This window comes from Rutidosis leptorrhynchoides, chromosome 3 (genome assembly GCF_046630445.1).
Source record: "Rutidosis leptorrhynchoides isolate AG116_Rl617_1_P2 chromosome 3, CSIRO_AGI_Rlap_v1, whole genome shotgun sequence".
Classification (NCBI taxonomy): Eukaryota; Viridiplantae; Streptophyta; class Magnoliopsida; order Asterales; family Asteraceae; genus Rutidosis; species Rutidosis leptorrhynchoides.
The window spans coordinates 105,783,423-105,800,433 of NC_092335.1; the positions used below are offsets into that span (position 1 = coordinate 105,783,423).

The following is a 17,011-nucleotide window of genomic DNA, read 5'->3' on the forward strand; positions in this document are numbered from 1 at the left end:
TTAACTCTTGAAGTCTTTCTTTTTAATCTTGATTTTATATTTTTTATTTCTATTATTTAATATTTAATGAAAGTTATACTAATAAAATGCATTTAAAACTTACTTTATTCATAAAATTTTCATCAATAATTATATAAAAACTAGCAAAACGGGCCCACGCGATGCCGCAGGATCTTTGGGTTGCAAATTCATAATTAATGAAGCGGTATGTATTTACAGAAGTTAAAACGTTTGGCTACGGGTGTTTTTAGATACACGTAGTTAGTACCTAGGTGTGTATATGTATTGAATATACTCCGAGGTATTTAGCGTTTTTTTTAGAAGTGGCTGAATGTAGTTAGTTTTATTTTGTTGATAAAATTATTTCGAGTGTAACGGTGCTGGCGGGAAAATTTAACTCGCAGTGAGCAAAAAGATAGGGGCTGTCGTTGTGTTTATCATTTTTTAGAAGTGTTCGTTTTGAACGTACCTTTTATCGTTTTGTTCATAAAATTATTTCGAGTAAGACGCTACTGTCGAAAAATTTTAACTCGCGGTGAGCGGGAAGATACGGGTTGTCGTTGTGTTTAGCGTTTTTAAAAAACTGTCCGTTTCGAATGTAGTTAGTTTCGTTTTATGGACAAAATTTTATCGAGTTTAACAGTACTGGCGAAAAAATTTAACTCGCGGTGAGCAGGAAGATACGGTATGTCGTTGTGTTTAGCGTTTTTTAAAAAGTGTCTGTTTTGAACGTATTTTTTATCGTTTTGTTCATAAAATTATTTCGAGTAAGACGCTGTCTTTGAAAAAATTTAACTCGCGGCGAGCGGGAAGATACGGGTTGTCGTTGTGTTTTGCATTTTTTAAAAAGTGTCCGTTTTGAGTGTAGTTAGTTTCATTTTGTTCACAAAAATATTTCGAGTTTAACGGTGTGGTCGGTGAAATTTAACTCAGAGCGAGGAGGAAGATACTGACTGTCGAAGTGTGTGGGTGGAGTTTTTTATTTTAGTTGAGGAAATGTACATTTTACCCCCTGGAGTTCAGGGTATTGTTTGTAGGTTGTTTATAGTTAAGGGGGGGTTTTTTGAACTTTTTGGGTGGAGTTTTGGTCAAATGTCGTTTTGACCAATGTTTGGGTAGTGGTGGGTACAAAACGATTCATTTTGTTCACAAAAATATTTCGAGTTTAACGGTGTGGTCGGTGAAATTTAACTCGGGGCAAGGAGGAAGATACAGACTGTCGAAGTGTGTGGGTGGAGCTTTTTATTTTAGTTGAGGAAATATACATTTTACCCCCCTGGAGTTCAGGGTATTGTTTGTAGGTTGGTTATAGTCAAGGGGGTTTTTTGAACTTTTTGAGTGGAGTTTTGGTCAAATGTCGTTTTGACCAATGTTTGGGTGGTGGTGGGTATAAAACGACCAAAATGACTGTGACCAAAATGACTGTGCTTTTTAGTATATAGGTTAATTAATAATAATTAATGTACTAAACTGCCCCAGGTTGGGCTGATATTTATGAAACTATCCCAAACTTGGTTTAGGCTGAAATTTACTAAACTACTATCAACTTTGGGGGTAATTTGACTATTAACTTTTTTTTTAAATCACACATACGCCCGCGCACACACACATTTTCCTAAATGTTGGGTTTATGAGTGTGTGTGTGTGTGTCATATATATATATATATATATATATATATATATATATATATATATATATATATATATATATATATATATATATATATATATATATATATATATATATATATATATATATATATATATTAACTTTTTTTGTTTAACTTCCTTTTTTTATTTCATTATTTTTTTAACTTTAGGCTAACCAACTAATAACCATTTTTCTTAATGATTCTATTAACCAACTGTATTTTTTTCTGTTCCTTTTTCACTTCCATTTTTCATTCATCTATTTTTTAAACGTTTAATTAAAGAATCGTTAACCATTTTCCTAAACGTTGGGTTTATCGACTGTTAATCAATCAAAATCACACTGTGACCGTTAACCGTTTTATAGGTATCAAATGTAAATGTTATGAATATTTTCCGGCCATACTAAATCTCTTGGCAAAACTTAGTAAGTTAATTACTAATGAAAGCACACCCTGAAACATTATAATTTAATGTAAGACCCTGTTTCAGTTTCAGCCTTGATCATTTAAGTGGGACACAGTCCAAGAAGTGGGACGTCGTCCAGTAGAGAAGGACGGGACGCCGTCCAGAATGTTGGACGCCGTCCAATTGGTCTGTCGGGCCAGCTGTGTAATTTTAAGATTTTAAAAGGGGTATGTTGGTCTTTTCACTTGGTGGCCGGTTTTAAGCCACAAATGGGCAAGGTTGAGCTCATTCAACCTTATCTTCACCAACACAAACACTCTCATCCATATCTAGAGAGAGAGTAAGAGTTTAGAGAGAGAGAGAGAGAGAGAGAGCTTGATTTGGAGAAGAATGAGTCGGATTCTCGTCAAAGCTCGGGTTTTAAAGTTGTTCATCTCGTTCACGGCTACGTTGTGGTAGTATTGGTAAGTTCAAACTCGGAATTTCATTTGTTAGATTTGATATTCAAGTTAGGGTTTGAGCTTGATTAGTTGTGAAACCCTTTTTGATGATGAAGTGGGTTTAGGGTGACTAGTTATTCTTGTCACTTGGCGAGTTTTGGGTTGGTTGACGATTTGGCCATGATTAGGCTTTGATATTGGGTTTAATCACTAGGTTTAGTGATTATGGAAGTGTTGGAACCCATTTGGGGGTATTTGGTTGACTAATTTTGAAATGAGTCAAAATTAGGGTTTATGTGTCATAATGGGCAAGACGAGTGTTTAACACTTGTGTTCGGGTTTAATTGGCGTATTAGGACCATTCTCACTTGTGCTAGTGATTATTGGTTGATTTGGACGCGGTTTGGTGCTTGGAAGTGCAATGGGTCGAAATTGCACTAAGTGTCGATTTGAGTTGGTTTGTAAATCCACTCTAAGTGTGTTGTTTGTATTGTGATAATGGAATAGGTACTTTCCATTGGCGAGTTGCGGATTATTCAGTAGCACTCTTCAAGACGACAAGGTGAGTGTTAATATCCTATGTGCATATGTATGTGTAGGATGGGTGCGGGTCGGGTGAAGTGGTTCTCGGTTATAGAGCTCACTTCACATATAGGTGGATTTGATGGACTTGCGTATAGGTCCAATTGGTAAGGTTGTGCGTTTTGGTTGACCACCTTTGGCGAGTTGCACACTTTGTGTGTACGTTATCACATGTGCTTGTGATGTGGATTATATAACCCCAATGGCAAAGGGTTGGTGTTGAGTTGTGATGTGGATAACCCCGATGTGGTGGATTTTATAATTACGTGACCGTGAGTTTTGATTTGGGAAGTGAATCACGTGTGGATGCGGATTCACGATGACGCGTGTAGTTTCAGTCATCTTTTTGAGGTAGTGATCTCGTGTGGTTGCGGATTTACTAAGGCTCGTGTAGTTCGGCCAACCTCGATGTTGTTGTGTTATTGAAGATAGTAGTCTCGTGTGGATGCAATTTTTTCTAAGGCTTGGGTAGTTCGGCCAATCTTCATTTTGGTATTTGGTAGTTGGTTTCGGTATTGGGTTAAAGGGTTAACCTTGGGCGGTTTACGCTTTGTTATATATATAGATATATATATTGTTGTATTGTTGTGTTGTGGCTAACCCTCCGGGTGTAGCTTATTTGGCGTGGTACATATCGTCGTTGGTGTATTCACATTGTTGATATCGTTAGCTTGTTGTATAGCAATTGTATGGTGCTTAGATTAGCTTGCCTTTATGCATGGACTTCGGTATGTGTTATTTGATTATTTGGGTGGCGTGTCCATTTTATGCATATATACGTATGTAGTATATTCTCACTCACTAAGCGTTAGCTTACCCTCTCGTTGTTTACATTTTTATAGATTTGCATGGATGCGGTGGCTCGGGTAAGCGTGGGAACTAGTGGACTCGCGTAGGATGCTTTAGAAGACGTGCTTTTGGATTGATTAGGATTGGGTAGCGTATCTCCAATCGCCATGCTCGGTCTTTATTTTGTGTTAAAACTCACATGGTCGAAAACTTGTATTTTGTACGAAAGTCGTAGAACGGCCGATGCGGGCCCGGTGTCGTAAAACTCTGTTTTATTGCGGAAAATCTTAGTTTAATTACTATAACATATTGTGAAAGTGTCTTCGTGTGAAAGTGTCGGGAAGCGGGTTTTCCACTCGCGTAAAATTGTATAACTGATCAGAATCTTTTAGTTCATTTGGACGCCGTCCAAAAGGCTTGGACGCCGTTCAGTCCTTTAGAGCTGGACGCCGTCCAGATAACTGGACGCCGTCCAAATACACTGTGTCACAATTTTTTAAGGCGTATTTTCGGTTGGATAACGGGTTGGGTCGTTACATTTAAACACGACGCAATAATGCTCGTCGGATCAATATGCCGTTATATATGATGGGGTGAAGGGAGTAATTATATTTTTATATTAATTAATATTAATATATAATATTTATTTTATATTAATATTAATATATATATATATATATATATATATATATAAGTAATAAAGTGAGTGAAGTTAGAAAAAATAGTCGGTGATTGATCTCGTAACACCCATCTTCATCTTTTGCTGTTTGAACATATCAATCACACAACATTCCTTCACTGATAATCCAACGCCAACAACATCCTCTAACCCTAAACCCACCATAATTCAACCAAAACTATGCCCTGTTAAATTCAACCCCCAAAAAAGAATGTTTTTTGGGGCCATTCAATTAGGATTAATGGCAGCCTGTATAGTCTTGTTTGTTCCAATGGGTATGGCAGGTTGGCATCTCAGCCGTAATAAAGTTTTATTCTGCAGTGGTGCTCTCTTTATATCTCTTGCTGTATGTATACATCTAATTCCTTACTTCCCTTCATTTTTTCCCCAAACCCCATCTGCTGTGTCATTTAATCAAGATCTTACTACTAATTCATGCATTTCTATAGTAAATGATGTAAATTTCCACTCTAATTTTGATGGGTTTTCATGGAATTGGGATAATAGTTCAAGATCTTTAGGAATTAATGATTGTGATTTCCAGAAACTGGGTCGGGTTGATGTTTCGGATCTGTTAAATGGGTCATGGGTTGTTGTGGCTGGTGATTCACAAGCTAGGTTATTTGTTGTGTCTTTGTTGGATTTGGTTTTAGTTTCTGATGAAATGGAAAACATTCATGAGGATTTGTTTAAAAGGCATAGTGATTATCATATTGTTGTTGAGGAAATTGGGTTAAAGTTGGATTTCATTTGGTCACCTTATGTTAATAATTTGACTGATCTTGTTATCAATTTTAAGCTTAATAATACCTACCCTGATGTATTAGTAATGGGTTCAGGGTTATGGCACATGTTACATTTTACGAATTATTCGGATTATGGTGCTTCCTTACAAGTATTGAAGGAATCTGTTGTACAGTTACTTCCGGTGTTTAATACGGATGGGGAGGATGTGGGTCCGGATCCGGGTCGGGCGTTGCACATGTTTTGGTTAGGTATGCCAACGTTGATTAACAGGCTGTTGAATACAGAAGAAAAACAGGTTAAAATGACCCGTGAGATGTGTAGTGCGTATGATCAAGAGCTTTATAAAAGCAAGCTCTTGAAGCAAAATGGCGGGTCGTTTTTCTTACTGGATGTTAAGATGTTAAGTAATAGATGTGGAGTTGATTGTTCATTAGACGGAATGCATTATAATGAAGTGGTTTATGAAGCTTCGGTTCATGTTATGCTTAATGCATTGATTATTGAGTCTCATCAAAAGCTATGATATCAGATTAGTTGATGACTGTTGTTATTATACTTGATTTGATGCAGTAAACCTTTATGTTTTTGGATTAGTTCGTGTAGGGGTAGAAATGAAACCCAATAGAATTTGTTTCCAATTCTTTTCGACACGTATAAATGTAATGAATTGCAGTTCTCAGAGGCATAGAGTTTTATTTTTTGTCTAGTAAAGATCAGTATGTAGGTTCACACCAAATTGTATGATTATGTAACATCTTTGAGCTTGTAAGATATATTACAACGTCACTATCAAACACCGCCCAGAACCGTTGAGAATTGAGCATGGTTATAAAAGTTCCCGACTAGTCGGGATTTCTTGAACATGGTTGTAAAAGTCCCGACTAGTCGGGATTTTGAGGTAGTCCGACTAGTCTCTGATTTGGCCGATTTATACAGTCAAAACTGTCAAAAGATACACACGGATTTATTAATTCATAGTGGGATTTATTTGGTCAATAACGGTCAAAGTTAAACTGGATCGATGTCCGACTAGTCTCCGACTCCACCGATGGGTCCCTAGAAAGTCCTGACTAACTAGTCAAGAACTATCAACTTTTACAATATTCGACCGATGGGTCCCTATAAAGTCCTGACTGACTAGTCAAGGGCTATCGACTTCTACAATATTCGAATTGTGCATGGAAGAGGTGCGACGTAAACAATATTACTTTTTCAATTTGCCTACCATCCTAAAGTCGTCAATTGATAGCACCAAACTTAAGCAAGTACTGTCAAAAAGAAATACAGATGAATTCCTTCTTAATAATAAATTTTATTATTATACAATTAAGGCAATTGGAAAATCTGGTAAAAACCGGAGGTCTCGAGGCACATTTTCGACCTTCCAATGTTACACAATCTTTAATCTTTACTAGTGTCGAAAAAAGCGTACGACAAAAAGAGACTCTCTATGCTTAAGATCAAGTATACAAAAACCGGAAAAAAACGGTGATCACGATTGGAACTGCTTGCCCTCAAAGCTCTGTCCATAACTCCAATCTTTAGGGGCGACATTATAAGATGTAACAGATAGACCATCACTACTTGTAACTTCAAAAGATAACGGTTGACTTTTGAGGTCAGCGTTTGTATGCCAATTCTGCCCCCAGTTTCTGTTCATTGGAAGCCATCCAGTTCTCGAACCTTTAATCTTGACAGCCAGTACGTCTCCTGCACCAGCAACATTGTTTATCAGCACCGATATGAACACTCCAGCTCCATTGATGGTGAAACGAATCCCTCCCTCCTTTCGGCACTTGATCCTGTCCGCAAAGAACCACCATTTTAGGAAAATAAATAAATAATTGAAATTAACATCTACCTGGATGAACATCATCACTAATCAAGTCCAGATACAAAACGAACAAAACAATTCAGTTATCAATGGCAGAGTACACAATTATTTATTGAGTCGTCAAGGCGTACTTTCACTTAATTCTGTTAGTGATATCAAACTAGTGAATAATCCGATTTGTATGATTACAGAACACAATACAAGAGATGATATTTTTATTAAGCGCAGGTTGTATAACTATATGAACAAGCCATGTGCATTTGTTGTAAAAAAACAATGATATTACTCAATCTAGTAAAATTGTTATTTCTTTGTCGCTTAATCTGAAAGTTGGTATGTTTCTAAGAGACATAGAAACAGAGGAAAATGGAAACACAGGCAAATTCAGAATAAATGACAACCCCTTAGTCCGATAAGTCAAAATTCAACCAAGTGTTTTGTTGAAGTTTGTAAGTGTTGGAACGATACAGACTACCCATATTTTCCTAAAAGATTGCTAGATTTTCCGGATTTCGATTTTCAACTAGACATCAGCTGAACCCACCCTTGTGGTCCAGTGGTTTACCACTTTGCACTTGTGCATTGGGATGGGGGTGGGGAGGTCTCAAGTTCGAGTCTCTCCCCTTAAAAATATTCGTGGGATTTATTTCCTGAAAGCCGAATTGCCCCAGAGAAGGTTTTACCGACCCGTATTCAGGATCCAGGTCCGACCGCCTGCCCCTCGGGATGGTATAAGGTTCGAATCCCTGTAATACGGTTCGGGTTTCCTGCCCGAAAACGCGTGCGTGCGTGGCAAATGAGAGTATTCGATGCCAACTTGCCTTTCAAAAAAACAAAAAAAAACTAGACATCAACTATTGATAAAGATTATTTTGGAATGCATAACAAATACTCCGTATTCAAAATGAATATTTGATTGTTATCTTTGAATAGAAGATCAACATTGATATCAAGGGATTTGGAAGGATCTACGGAAGGAAGAGATCAGACTTAGAATTAGTCATTTTAAGTTAACGTAATATTTGTAGGATCTTTTTTTTAAAATAGTAATTTTATTGAGCTCTCTTGCAAAAATAGAAATTTTACAAAATTCATTACGAAAATGGTAAAACCGAAGTTTCAAACTTCGGTTTTAGGTGAGGTGTCAGTAGAAAACCAAAACCGAAGTTTGGAACTTCGGTTTTGGTCAAATCCGAAGTTTCAAACTTCGGTTTAGGGTTTTCTGTATTTTTAAACCTTTAATTTACTTAAATAACTTAGATTTGATAGGTTTTTTTTTACTACTATTACCTTAAAATCAATAATAACATTACAAACAATATAATATTAATAGTAGTAAGATGCAAAATACAAATTTTTTGAACAACACTTTTATTAATATCAAAATCACAGTTACATTTTTTTGAAAATAAAAAATACATAATTAAAAACAAAAACAACACATACAACATATAGAAATTTAACACATAATTAAATTAGATGCAATGGAAGAGGTTGGTTTTTCACAATTGTTTCGTTTTTGATTAAATTCCATTCATCTTCTTCGCAAAGATGCTCGAATTTTCCTTTACCTTCATTCCAAAACATCACGCCCGAGTGTTCTACCGTAGTGTTTTCTTTCAGCCACTCAAACACCTTTGAAATTGTCCATTGACTAACATCCACATTTTGAAAGTACTTATATTTGTACCCATAGTAAAACTTGAATTGTGATGAAAACTGGCCATTCCAATAATTCCAATACACATTAATCTGAACAAGAGTTGGTGACACGTTTACAAATTTAAAATTTAGGTTTGGAGAAGAGAGTGATACATTCGTTTCTTCTAATAGATGTCGGTTTATATAGAGTAGTTTATAATTGAAAACCGGCATTTCAAAATTCGGTTTCAGTAAAAGCTGCCGAACAGTAAAAGGTAACAGTAAAAGGTAATAGGTAACAGTCTAGTACCTGAGAAACCGAAGTTTCAAACATCGTTTTTGCATGCTTTTTCTGAAAGGTCTGAAAACGAACTTTAAAACTTCGGATTATTTGTAGATTTACGATTATAAAAGTTAATTTTGATTGTTGTTTCATAAACACATAACAAAAATGGATCCGAAATACGTATCAATTGACGTGTATCATGGTTGTTATTTTGAATGGAATGATGGCAAAACGGAACTCTCTAAAGGGCCTAAAATGACGTTTGATAACGTAGATGTTCGGGGCTTTAATATGGAGAAGTTGAATGAGTTTATTCGAGAAAAGCTAGCAAAGAATCCACGTTCAATGGACATATACTACTACAAACCAGGAGTTGCTGAACCCGAAGCAATGTGCTATGATGAAGAATGGTATACATTAGTAGGGAAAGCGTGTATACTTTCAGAAAAGATAGAGTTGTATGTTTTATTTGGTGTTTTTGAAGATGCACTTGAGTTCGATACGATGTATGATAGTCGTGGTGAATACTATTATGCACTAAGACCTTTTATAAATTAAAGTTACTTGTAATAGATTAGTACTTGAATATGATTAGTAACGTGCAATTTCATTATTTCAACAACACTTTTTTATTCATAAACATAATTAGCGATTACAAAAAACGAAGTACAACGAATTACTACTGAAAACCTATGGCATTTTAGTAGTTGGACAGGTATTCCTATTGTGACCTTCAGTCCTGCATATACCACACTTTGGTTTTTGCTTTTCACGTTCATCCATCTGGTTCTTAATACGTTTTGATTGCTTCCTCCCCCTGTGCTTAATCAATCTTGATGGATCGGCCATAATGTTCCATTGTATATGTGCCCAGTAGCTCGCGTCTCTTAGTAGATTAAAATGATGGCTATATTGCTCTCTCCATGTAGGAGTTGTGTACTTTTACTGATGCATTTATTTATATCCTCGTTTAGATGGCTACACACGGAAATGACATGAGAGCAAGGTAATCTTTGGTGTTGCCAAATTCTACATGAACACTTTTTCTCTTTAAACTCCATTGTGTAATCGGTGCCACCTTCACCACTTCTTTGATAAGTTGACCGAACCTTGAACACACCTTGTTGTTCGTTATAACATGTTGTTTTGTATCTTTGAGCTCTTTTTGCTCGTTCGTTAAAGATGTTAAACATGTTCTTGGACAGTGGTGAATTACATTGCCTTGCATCTCGACTTTGATCGTAGAAGTGTTGTCTGGTGTAATCAAATGTATATTCAATACACGCTTTGATCGGCATCATTCGGGCATGACGAAACACATTGTTGAGGGACTCAGCAATATTTGTCGTTATGTTACCCCAACGACTCCTCAGTATGTCCCTATACACAGTCCACTTGCCTAAATCAGCATCATGCAAATATTGCCAAGCCTCAATACTAGCTTGTTTGATGGCTTTGAGGGAATTCTTGTACAATATTTGATTCGTTGTTGAACCGACTGTCCAACACAAGTGTTTGAGCGATTTTACTTTAGTATATTTGCTCAACAAGTTTCTACGAATGTGGCGCAAACAGTATCTATGTTCTCAACCATACGTTTGAGCACCCATTGCATGCAAGATACCTGGATGTCGATCAGATATGACACACAACTTTCCGTTTCCAATAACATTTTCTTGGAGCATTTGAAAAAACCAAACCCAACTTTCGTTACTTTCTTCATCAACTACTGCGAAGGCAACAGGTATAATTTGATTGTTAGCATTTTTGCCAACCGCTGTTAACAACTTACCCCTATAACTACCTTTCAAATGGGTACCATCGATGCAAATGATCGGAATACACAATTTAAATGTTTTGGGTGGTTGGAAAAACTTCCTCAAACTGAATTTCAATTTGAGCCTCGTAATTTGGATCATTCTGAGAATAAAAATATATTGTTTCCAAAGTAAGTTCACTTTTCCATTCATTTCCATTAAAAAGAACCCACAAGAACATTTTTAACGAGTGTGATCTTTGACTCACACCTACATAATTATACGCCATTTGGTTTAACTGCATACAGTTAACCTTGGTGTTCAACACAAAACTCCTTCTAATCGTTGTGTTATCACCAGTAAGCCAACCATTTTGGAATGAAATTTGGCCTCACCAAAGAAAATGAACCATGGATGGACGAATTATAGACATTTTTGTAATTGTTGATGTATGAAACTGATTAAGATTTGTTTGAATTGTGTTGTTGGTGTTTGAAACTGACTTTAAAATGTTTGAATTGTGTTCTTGGTGATGTTTGTGTTTGAGTTCGTGATAATGGTGACATAAATAAATAAATAAAAGATGATAAATCAGATTTTGACATGATAGAGTAGCAGGTTTCAGTCCATAATTGAGACAAAGGTTGCAGGTTTCAGTCCATTATTGAGACTGTTGAAGCAGACTGCAAAACCAAAGTTTGAAACTTCGGTTTTACTGTTTATCTGCAAAACCGAAGTTCCAAACTTCGGTTTAGGGTTTCCACTGACACGCAGGCCAAAACCGAAGTTATGGCAAAACCGAAGTTTCAAACTTCGATTTTACCATTTTTGTAACCAATTTTGTAAAATTTCTATTTTTGCAAGATACTTTAATAAAATTACTATTTAAAAAAAAATCATATTTGTAGCATAATAGTAGAGGATGTTGTCATTGTAAAAGACTAAAATTTCCCTGTTATTGAACTACAGGTTGTAATTGTGTATTCAAATCTATAGTTAATATTAAAATGCTAAAATGATGATGTCATTATTAGGCTAATTCCTTTGTTAAGAAAAAATCAAAAAGAAAAAGAAAAAAAATCTAAGCATGGTGGGTGATGTCATTAATTTAAATAATTTTGACGGATAAGAGGATTGAGCTTGTGGATATCTTTCTTAAGTGTAAGGTGGAAATAGTGTGCGTTCAAGAGACTAGATGGAAGGGACAGGGGGCGGTGGACTTTAATAACTACAGGTTGTGGTACTCGGGCTCTAGGACAGCTCGAAATGGAGTAGGAATCCTTTTAGGTCCAACACACAAGGATCTTGTTGTTGATGTGGGTAGGTTTAGCGATAGGATTATGTCGGTTACGTTTATAATTAATGAGGAGACGTTCACGGTCATTAGCGCTTACGCACCCCACGTAGGTTTAGGAGAAGCGGAGAAGAAGAGTTTCTGGGAATTGTTAGATGAGGTTGTAAGGGGATGTCCAGCGGACCATCGATTGATTATAGGGGGCGATCTTAATGGTCATATAGGAGCGGAGGTAGAGGGATATAGGGGAGCCCATGGGGGCTTTGGGTATGGGGTTAGAAATGAAGAAGGGCGCTCAATTCTCGAGTTCGCCATTGCCCATGATCTGGTTGTTGCAAACTCTTTCTTCAAGAAGAGGGATGCTCAGCTAGCCACCTTTCATAGTGGGGGTCATAGTACCCAAATTGACTTTTTCCTTCTTCGCAGGGGTGACCTTAGGAACTGTAAGGACTGTAAGGTCCTCCCAACCTGGACTTGTTCATCCCAGCATAGACTGTTGGTCATGGAGTTAGGTACCCAGGGACAGGTAAACAGGAGGGCGAGAGAAGTACAACCACCCAGAATCCTCTGGAAGAACTTAAATGGAGAGAAGGCGGAGACTTTTAGGGCTAATGTTGTTGAAAGAATGGGTGCTGAATTGGAAAATGCAGCCTTTATTGATGCAGATCAGATGTGGAACAACCTAGCGTCCACTATTAGAGGGGTGGCAAAAGAATCCTTGGGAGTGGCAGTTGGGACGTCGAGAGCCCAAAATGGTTGTAGAGAATCATGGTGGCTTAACGACGAGGTCCAAACTAAAGTCGCGCTTAAACAAGCGAGGTTTCGGGAGCTCACCTCCTTTAGAGGGGGTACACTAGCAGACAGAACTAGCATAGAAAATAGCTATAAAGAAGCCAAGAGAGAAGCAAAGATCGCCGTTACAAGTGCAAAAGATAAAGCTTACGAAGACTTATATAAGAGACTAGACTCTAAAGAAGGGGCAAACGACATCTACAGGATAGCCAAAGCTAGGGAGCGTCGGCGAAGGGATCTGGATAACATCAAATATATCAAGGATGAAGCAGGTCAAAGCATAGTGAAGGAAGACAAAATTAGGAAACGATGGGAAGAATACTTCTCATCCCTTTTCGATGGGGGAAGGACTAGGAATGGAGAACCTCATGTCTATGATATGGCCCCACAATACCAAAACAACTGTTTCTGCACGAGGATCAACCATGGGGAAGTTAGAGTGGCCCTACGCAAGATGGGGAGAAACAAAGCAGTAGGACCGGACCAAATCCCCATAGAGGCGTGGCGGTGCCTAGGCGATGATGGGGTTAGGTGGTTGACAAACCTTTTCAACATGACATTTAGAAGCGCAAAAATGCCAATGGAGTGGAGACTGAGCGAGGTTATTCCCATTTACAAGAACAAAGGGGATGCACAGACGTGTAGTAACTATAGAGGTATAAAGTTACTTAGCCATACCATGAAACTATGGGAGAGAGTGATTGAGACTAGGCTTAGACGAGAGACAAAGGTGTCAGAGAATCAATTTGGGTTCATGCCAGGACGCTCCTCGATGGAGGCAATTCACATTATTAGAAGTCTTATGGAGAAGTATAGAGAGAAACAAAAGAACCTACACATGGCTTTCTTAGACTTGGAAAAAGCTTATGATAGTGTCCCACGAGAGTTGATTTGGAAGATCCTTAATGGTAGAGGTATCCCAAGTAGGTATATAAGAGCTATTATGGACATGTACCAGGGGGCGAAAACTCGCGTTCGGACGACAGTAGGATACACAGAGTTTTTCCCAGTAGAAGTAGGTTTACATCAAGGATCTGCTCTTAGCCCTTTTCTTTTCGCTTTAGTCTTAGACGACCTGTCTCATAGGATACAAGGGAGTATCCCTTGGTGCTTGATTTTTGCCGATGATATTGTCTTAGTATCGGAATCCCAGGATGAGCTAAACAGAAGGCTGGAGCAATGGAGGAATGCCCTGGAACAAAATGGACTTCGGATTAGTAGACTTAAATCGGAGTATCTTAGATGCGACTACGGGAGGATCGAAGATCACAATGATACTGTGGATATTCGTATTGGGGATCAGGTCTTACATCCACAAGATTCCTTTAGATACTTAGGATCAATGCTACACAAATCGGGAAGGATAGATGATGATGTGTCTCACCGTATAAGAGTAGGATGGCTGAAGTGGAGAGCTGTGAAAGGGGTTTTGTGCGACAAGAAGATACCCCTTAAATTGAAGGGGAAATTCTTCAAGGTAGCGATTAGACCGGCCATGTTGTACGGATCGGAGTGTTGGCCAATGACGAAGGCCCAAGAGAGGAGGATGGAGGTGGCAGAAATGAGGATGCTTAGGTGGACGTGTGGTAAGACCATGTTAGACATGATACCTAATGGAATTTTTAGAAAGAACTTAGAAGTTGGGAATATCGTCAACAAGATGAGAGAAGGACGACTTAGATGGTTTGGCCATGTAAGGAGGCGGCCACCCACAGCACCGGTCAGGAGAGTGGAAGCCCTCACGGTTGGCGGCGTAAGGAGAAGAGGTAGACCTACACGTAGGTTGGAGGATAGACTGAAGCTTGACATGAAGGAGCTTTTATTGACCGAGGACATGACTTCTGATAGAAATTTGTGGAGGAGTAGAATTAGGATTGATGACTAGGTTGTATATATATTTTATTTTATATTCTTTTTTAATTTTCTATTTAGTTTTATATATTTTTACCGTATACCTTTTGCCTACTTGCTTTTTTGCTTCATATATGTTTTTGCTTTTTTGCTTCATATATGTTTTTTTTTTCTTCATATACTAATACTTATTGTAGCATATCCCAACATGTTGTGTGCATTACATTATACTTATTTACTTGCCTTATAGCACTATACCGTTAGATGTCGCATTACATTATATCGCATTAAATTACACGTATTTACATTTACATGCTACATGTCTTTATGCTTACATTGTATACTTATATGTTTTATACTGCATTGTATAACTACATGCTCTATACCTACATGTTTACATACACATTTTATACTTACATTGCTTGTTATACTTGCATACTTGACACTTACTTTTTTCACTTATATGTTCTTTTACTTTACTTTGTTACATGCCATATTTACCTTTACATTTTCCACGGTAAGGTTCCTTTTATCTACTTTACTTTACTTGCATTTAGTTACTTCACTTAACGGATTTCATGGTTCTGCTGGCCGGAGGTCCTTGGGAAGCAGCCTCTCTGCCCTATAGTATAGGGAGGGACGACTTCTTTTACCCGCGGACCGATAGGTATCCGTGGGGGGAGGAATGACTTCCCTTTTACTCTAGAGTAGAGGAAAGACTGTCTACATCTAACCTCCCCCATACTCCACTTTAGTGGAATTGGGTATTGTTGTTGTTGTTGTTGTGTATTAATTAATTATTATTATTAAATCTTATTAATAATTATTTTAATTATTAAAATTAAATTATTTTAAATTATTTTAATTAACTATTTTGAATTGAGTACGGAAAGATATAAAAACTAGGCAGAAAGAAACAAATTCTAAATTTATATTTTGATTTACACTTTTAAAATAAAAAAATGACAACCAATATCATCTCTTATGATTATTGGATGTGGATTGTTTAACATGCATTTTAGGTGTTTGATGAAATATTCAGCTGACGAGTTTCTTAGTCGGACTATGTGATTACACGGGTCATTAAACTAAATAACTTTAGCATTTACGTTCACTTAATACCTAAAACATATCATTAAACTGTTCAATTTAAACAAACACGTGACGGGTCATTTCACTAGTTATTTTAATACAGGAAACTTTGTGCTTGTTTAATTTTAATTCATTCTTATTCCACACTTGAAATTATTCAAACGTTGTGATTAATATTTTAATTCTTTCATTAAACTGATTACTAATTTATCCAGACATTCAAAGTTAGATAAATATGCAAAGATACACATTTACTAAAAGCATATATTTGTTCCAATTAAATTAAACTAAGCTAGTAGAATAAGATACAGATAATAGTACCTGCGGTATTGAATGGGCATATTAGAAGCTTTCCAAATCGCAATCTTTTCAAAAATTTCAATCGGCAAAACAAAATGAGCATTAGGTGGATTACATTTGCCACCACCATCACTCGGAAACCCATAATTCGGAGCACAAAAATTAGTCGCCGTCACGATTATCGAAGTTCCGGGAATACACCACCGGAGATCCTCAAAACACCTTACCTCAAAACACGCGCCACATATCTGACCTTTATCAAACAATACAGTACTCAATCCAGCTGTCGCTTTCCCATACCCTGCTTTCTCTAAATCGCCGTACCCACACGCGCCGCCCACTACGTCGCGTGGGTCAGCTGCAGCGTAGTACGTTGCTCTTGCGGATCTCCATTCGGATACAAACTCTGGAGAGGTTGATGGATAGGGAGAGTGGGATGATACTAGAAGTATGATAGTGAAGAATGAGAGTGTAAATGTTGTTAGTGAGAATTTGGGTGATGCCATTTTTGTGTAACTGGAGGTGTGTTTGTGTGATTAAATGGAAGAAAAAAAAAAAAAGAGAGAAAAAAAATACAATTTGGGTGTGTTTTGATGCTTTGCAGCTTGCTTTAGTCGTCAGCTTTATTGTTTTTATGTAGTGCGGTTCTTGACATGTATTCCATACCTTTGAAATGAAATATTGGTTTGTAGTATAAAGTGGGTAAAGAATATGATACAATGTCACTACACCTTTAGTTTTTAGATAGTTTACTCCAGTTTAAACTTATTTTTTATAAGCTCCGATTAAAAGATCTATTTGATACGGTGTATATAAAATCATAGATGCTTATGAGTTTACTGCAACTTAAACATATTTTTGCATAAGCT

The 17,011-nt window shown here is 37.1% G+C and overlaps 2 protein-coding genes across 2 annotated transcripts; one reads left to right on the forward strand and one right to left on the reverse strand.

The window, feature by feature from the left end:
* The first annotated feature begins 4,652 nt into the window (after positions 1–4,652).
* Positions 4,653–5,971, forward strand: LOC139896619 (protein ALTERED XYLOGLUCAN 9-like). Its single transcript, XM_071879267.1, has one exon. The coding sequence runs from the start codon at positions 4,760–4,762 to the stop codon at positions 5,816–5,818; it is 1,059 nt and encodes a 352-aa protein (XP_071735368.1). The 5' UTR covers positions 4,653–4,759; the 3' UTR covers positions 5,819–5,971.
* A 660-nt stretch (positions 5,972–6,631) lies between these two features.
* Positions 6,632–16,648, reverse strand: LOC139900274 (expansin-A13-like). Its single transcript, XM_071883062.1, has 2 exons — positions 16,164–16,648; positions 6,632–7,097 (listed from the first exon to the last, which is right to left on the reverse strand). Exons 1-2 carry the CDS (start codon positions 16,646–16,648, stop codon positions 6,788–6,790), a joined length of 795 nt encoding a protein of 264 aa, XP_071739163.1. The 3' UTR covers positions 6,632–6,787.
* Positions 16,649–17,011: the final 363 nt, after the last annotated feature.

What these genes read in the sequence shown, in the direction of transcription:
- LOC139900274 (XM_071883062.1), bottom strand. Translation starts at nt 16,648, where the DNA reads ATGGCATCACCCAAATTCTCACTAACAACATTTACACTCTCATTCTTC. An exon ending in ATGCCCATTCAATACCGCAG is followed by an intron (nt 7,098 to 16,163) that starts GTACTATTATCT and finishes CTTTGCGGACAG; the next exon opens with GATCAAGTGCCGAAAGGAGG.
- LOC139896619 (XM_071879267.1), top strand. Translation starts at nt 4,760, where the DNA reads ATGTTTTTTGGGGCCATTCAATTAGGATTAATGGCAGCCTGTATAGTC.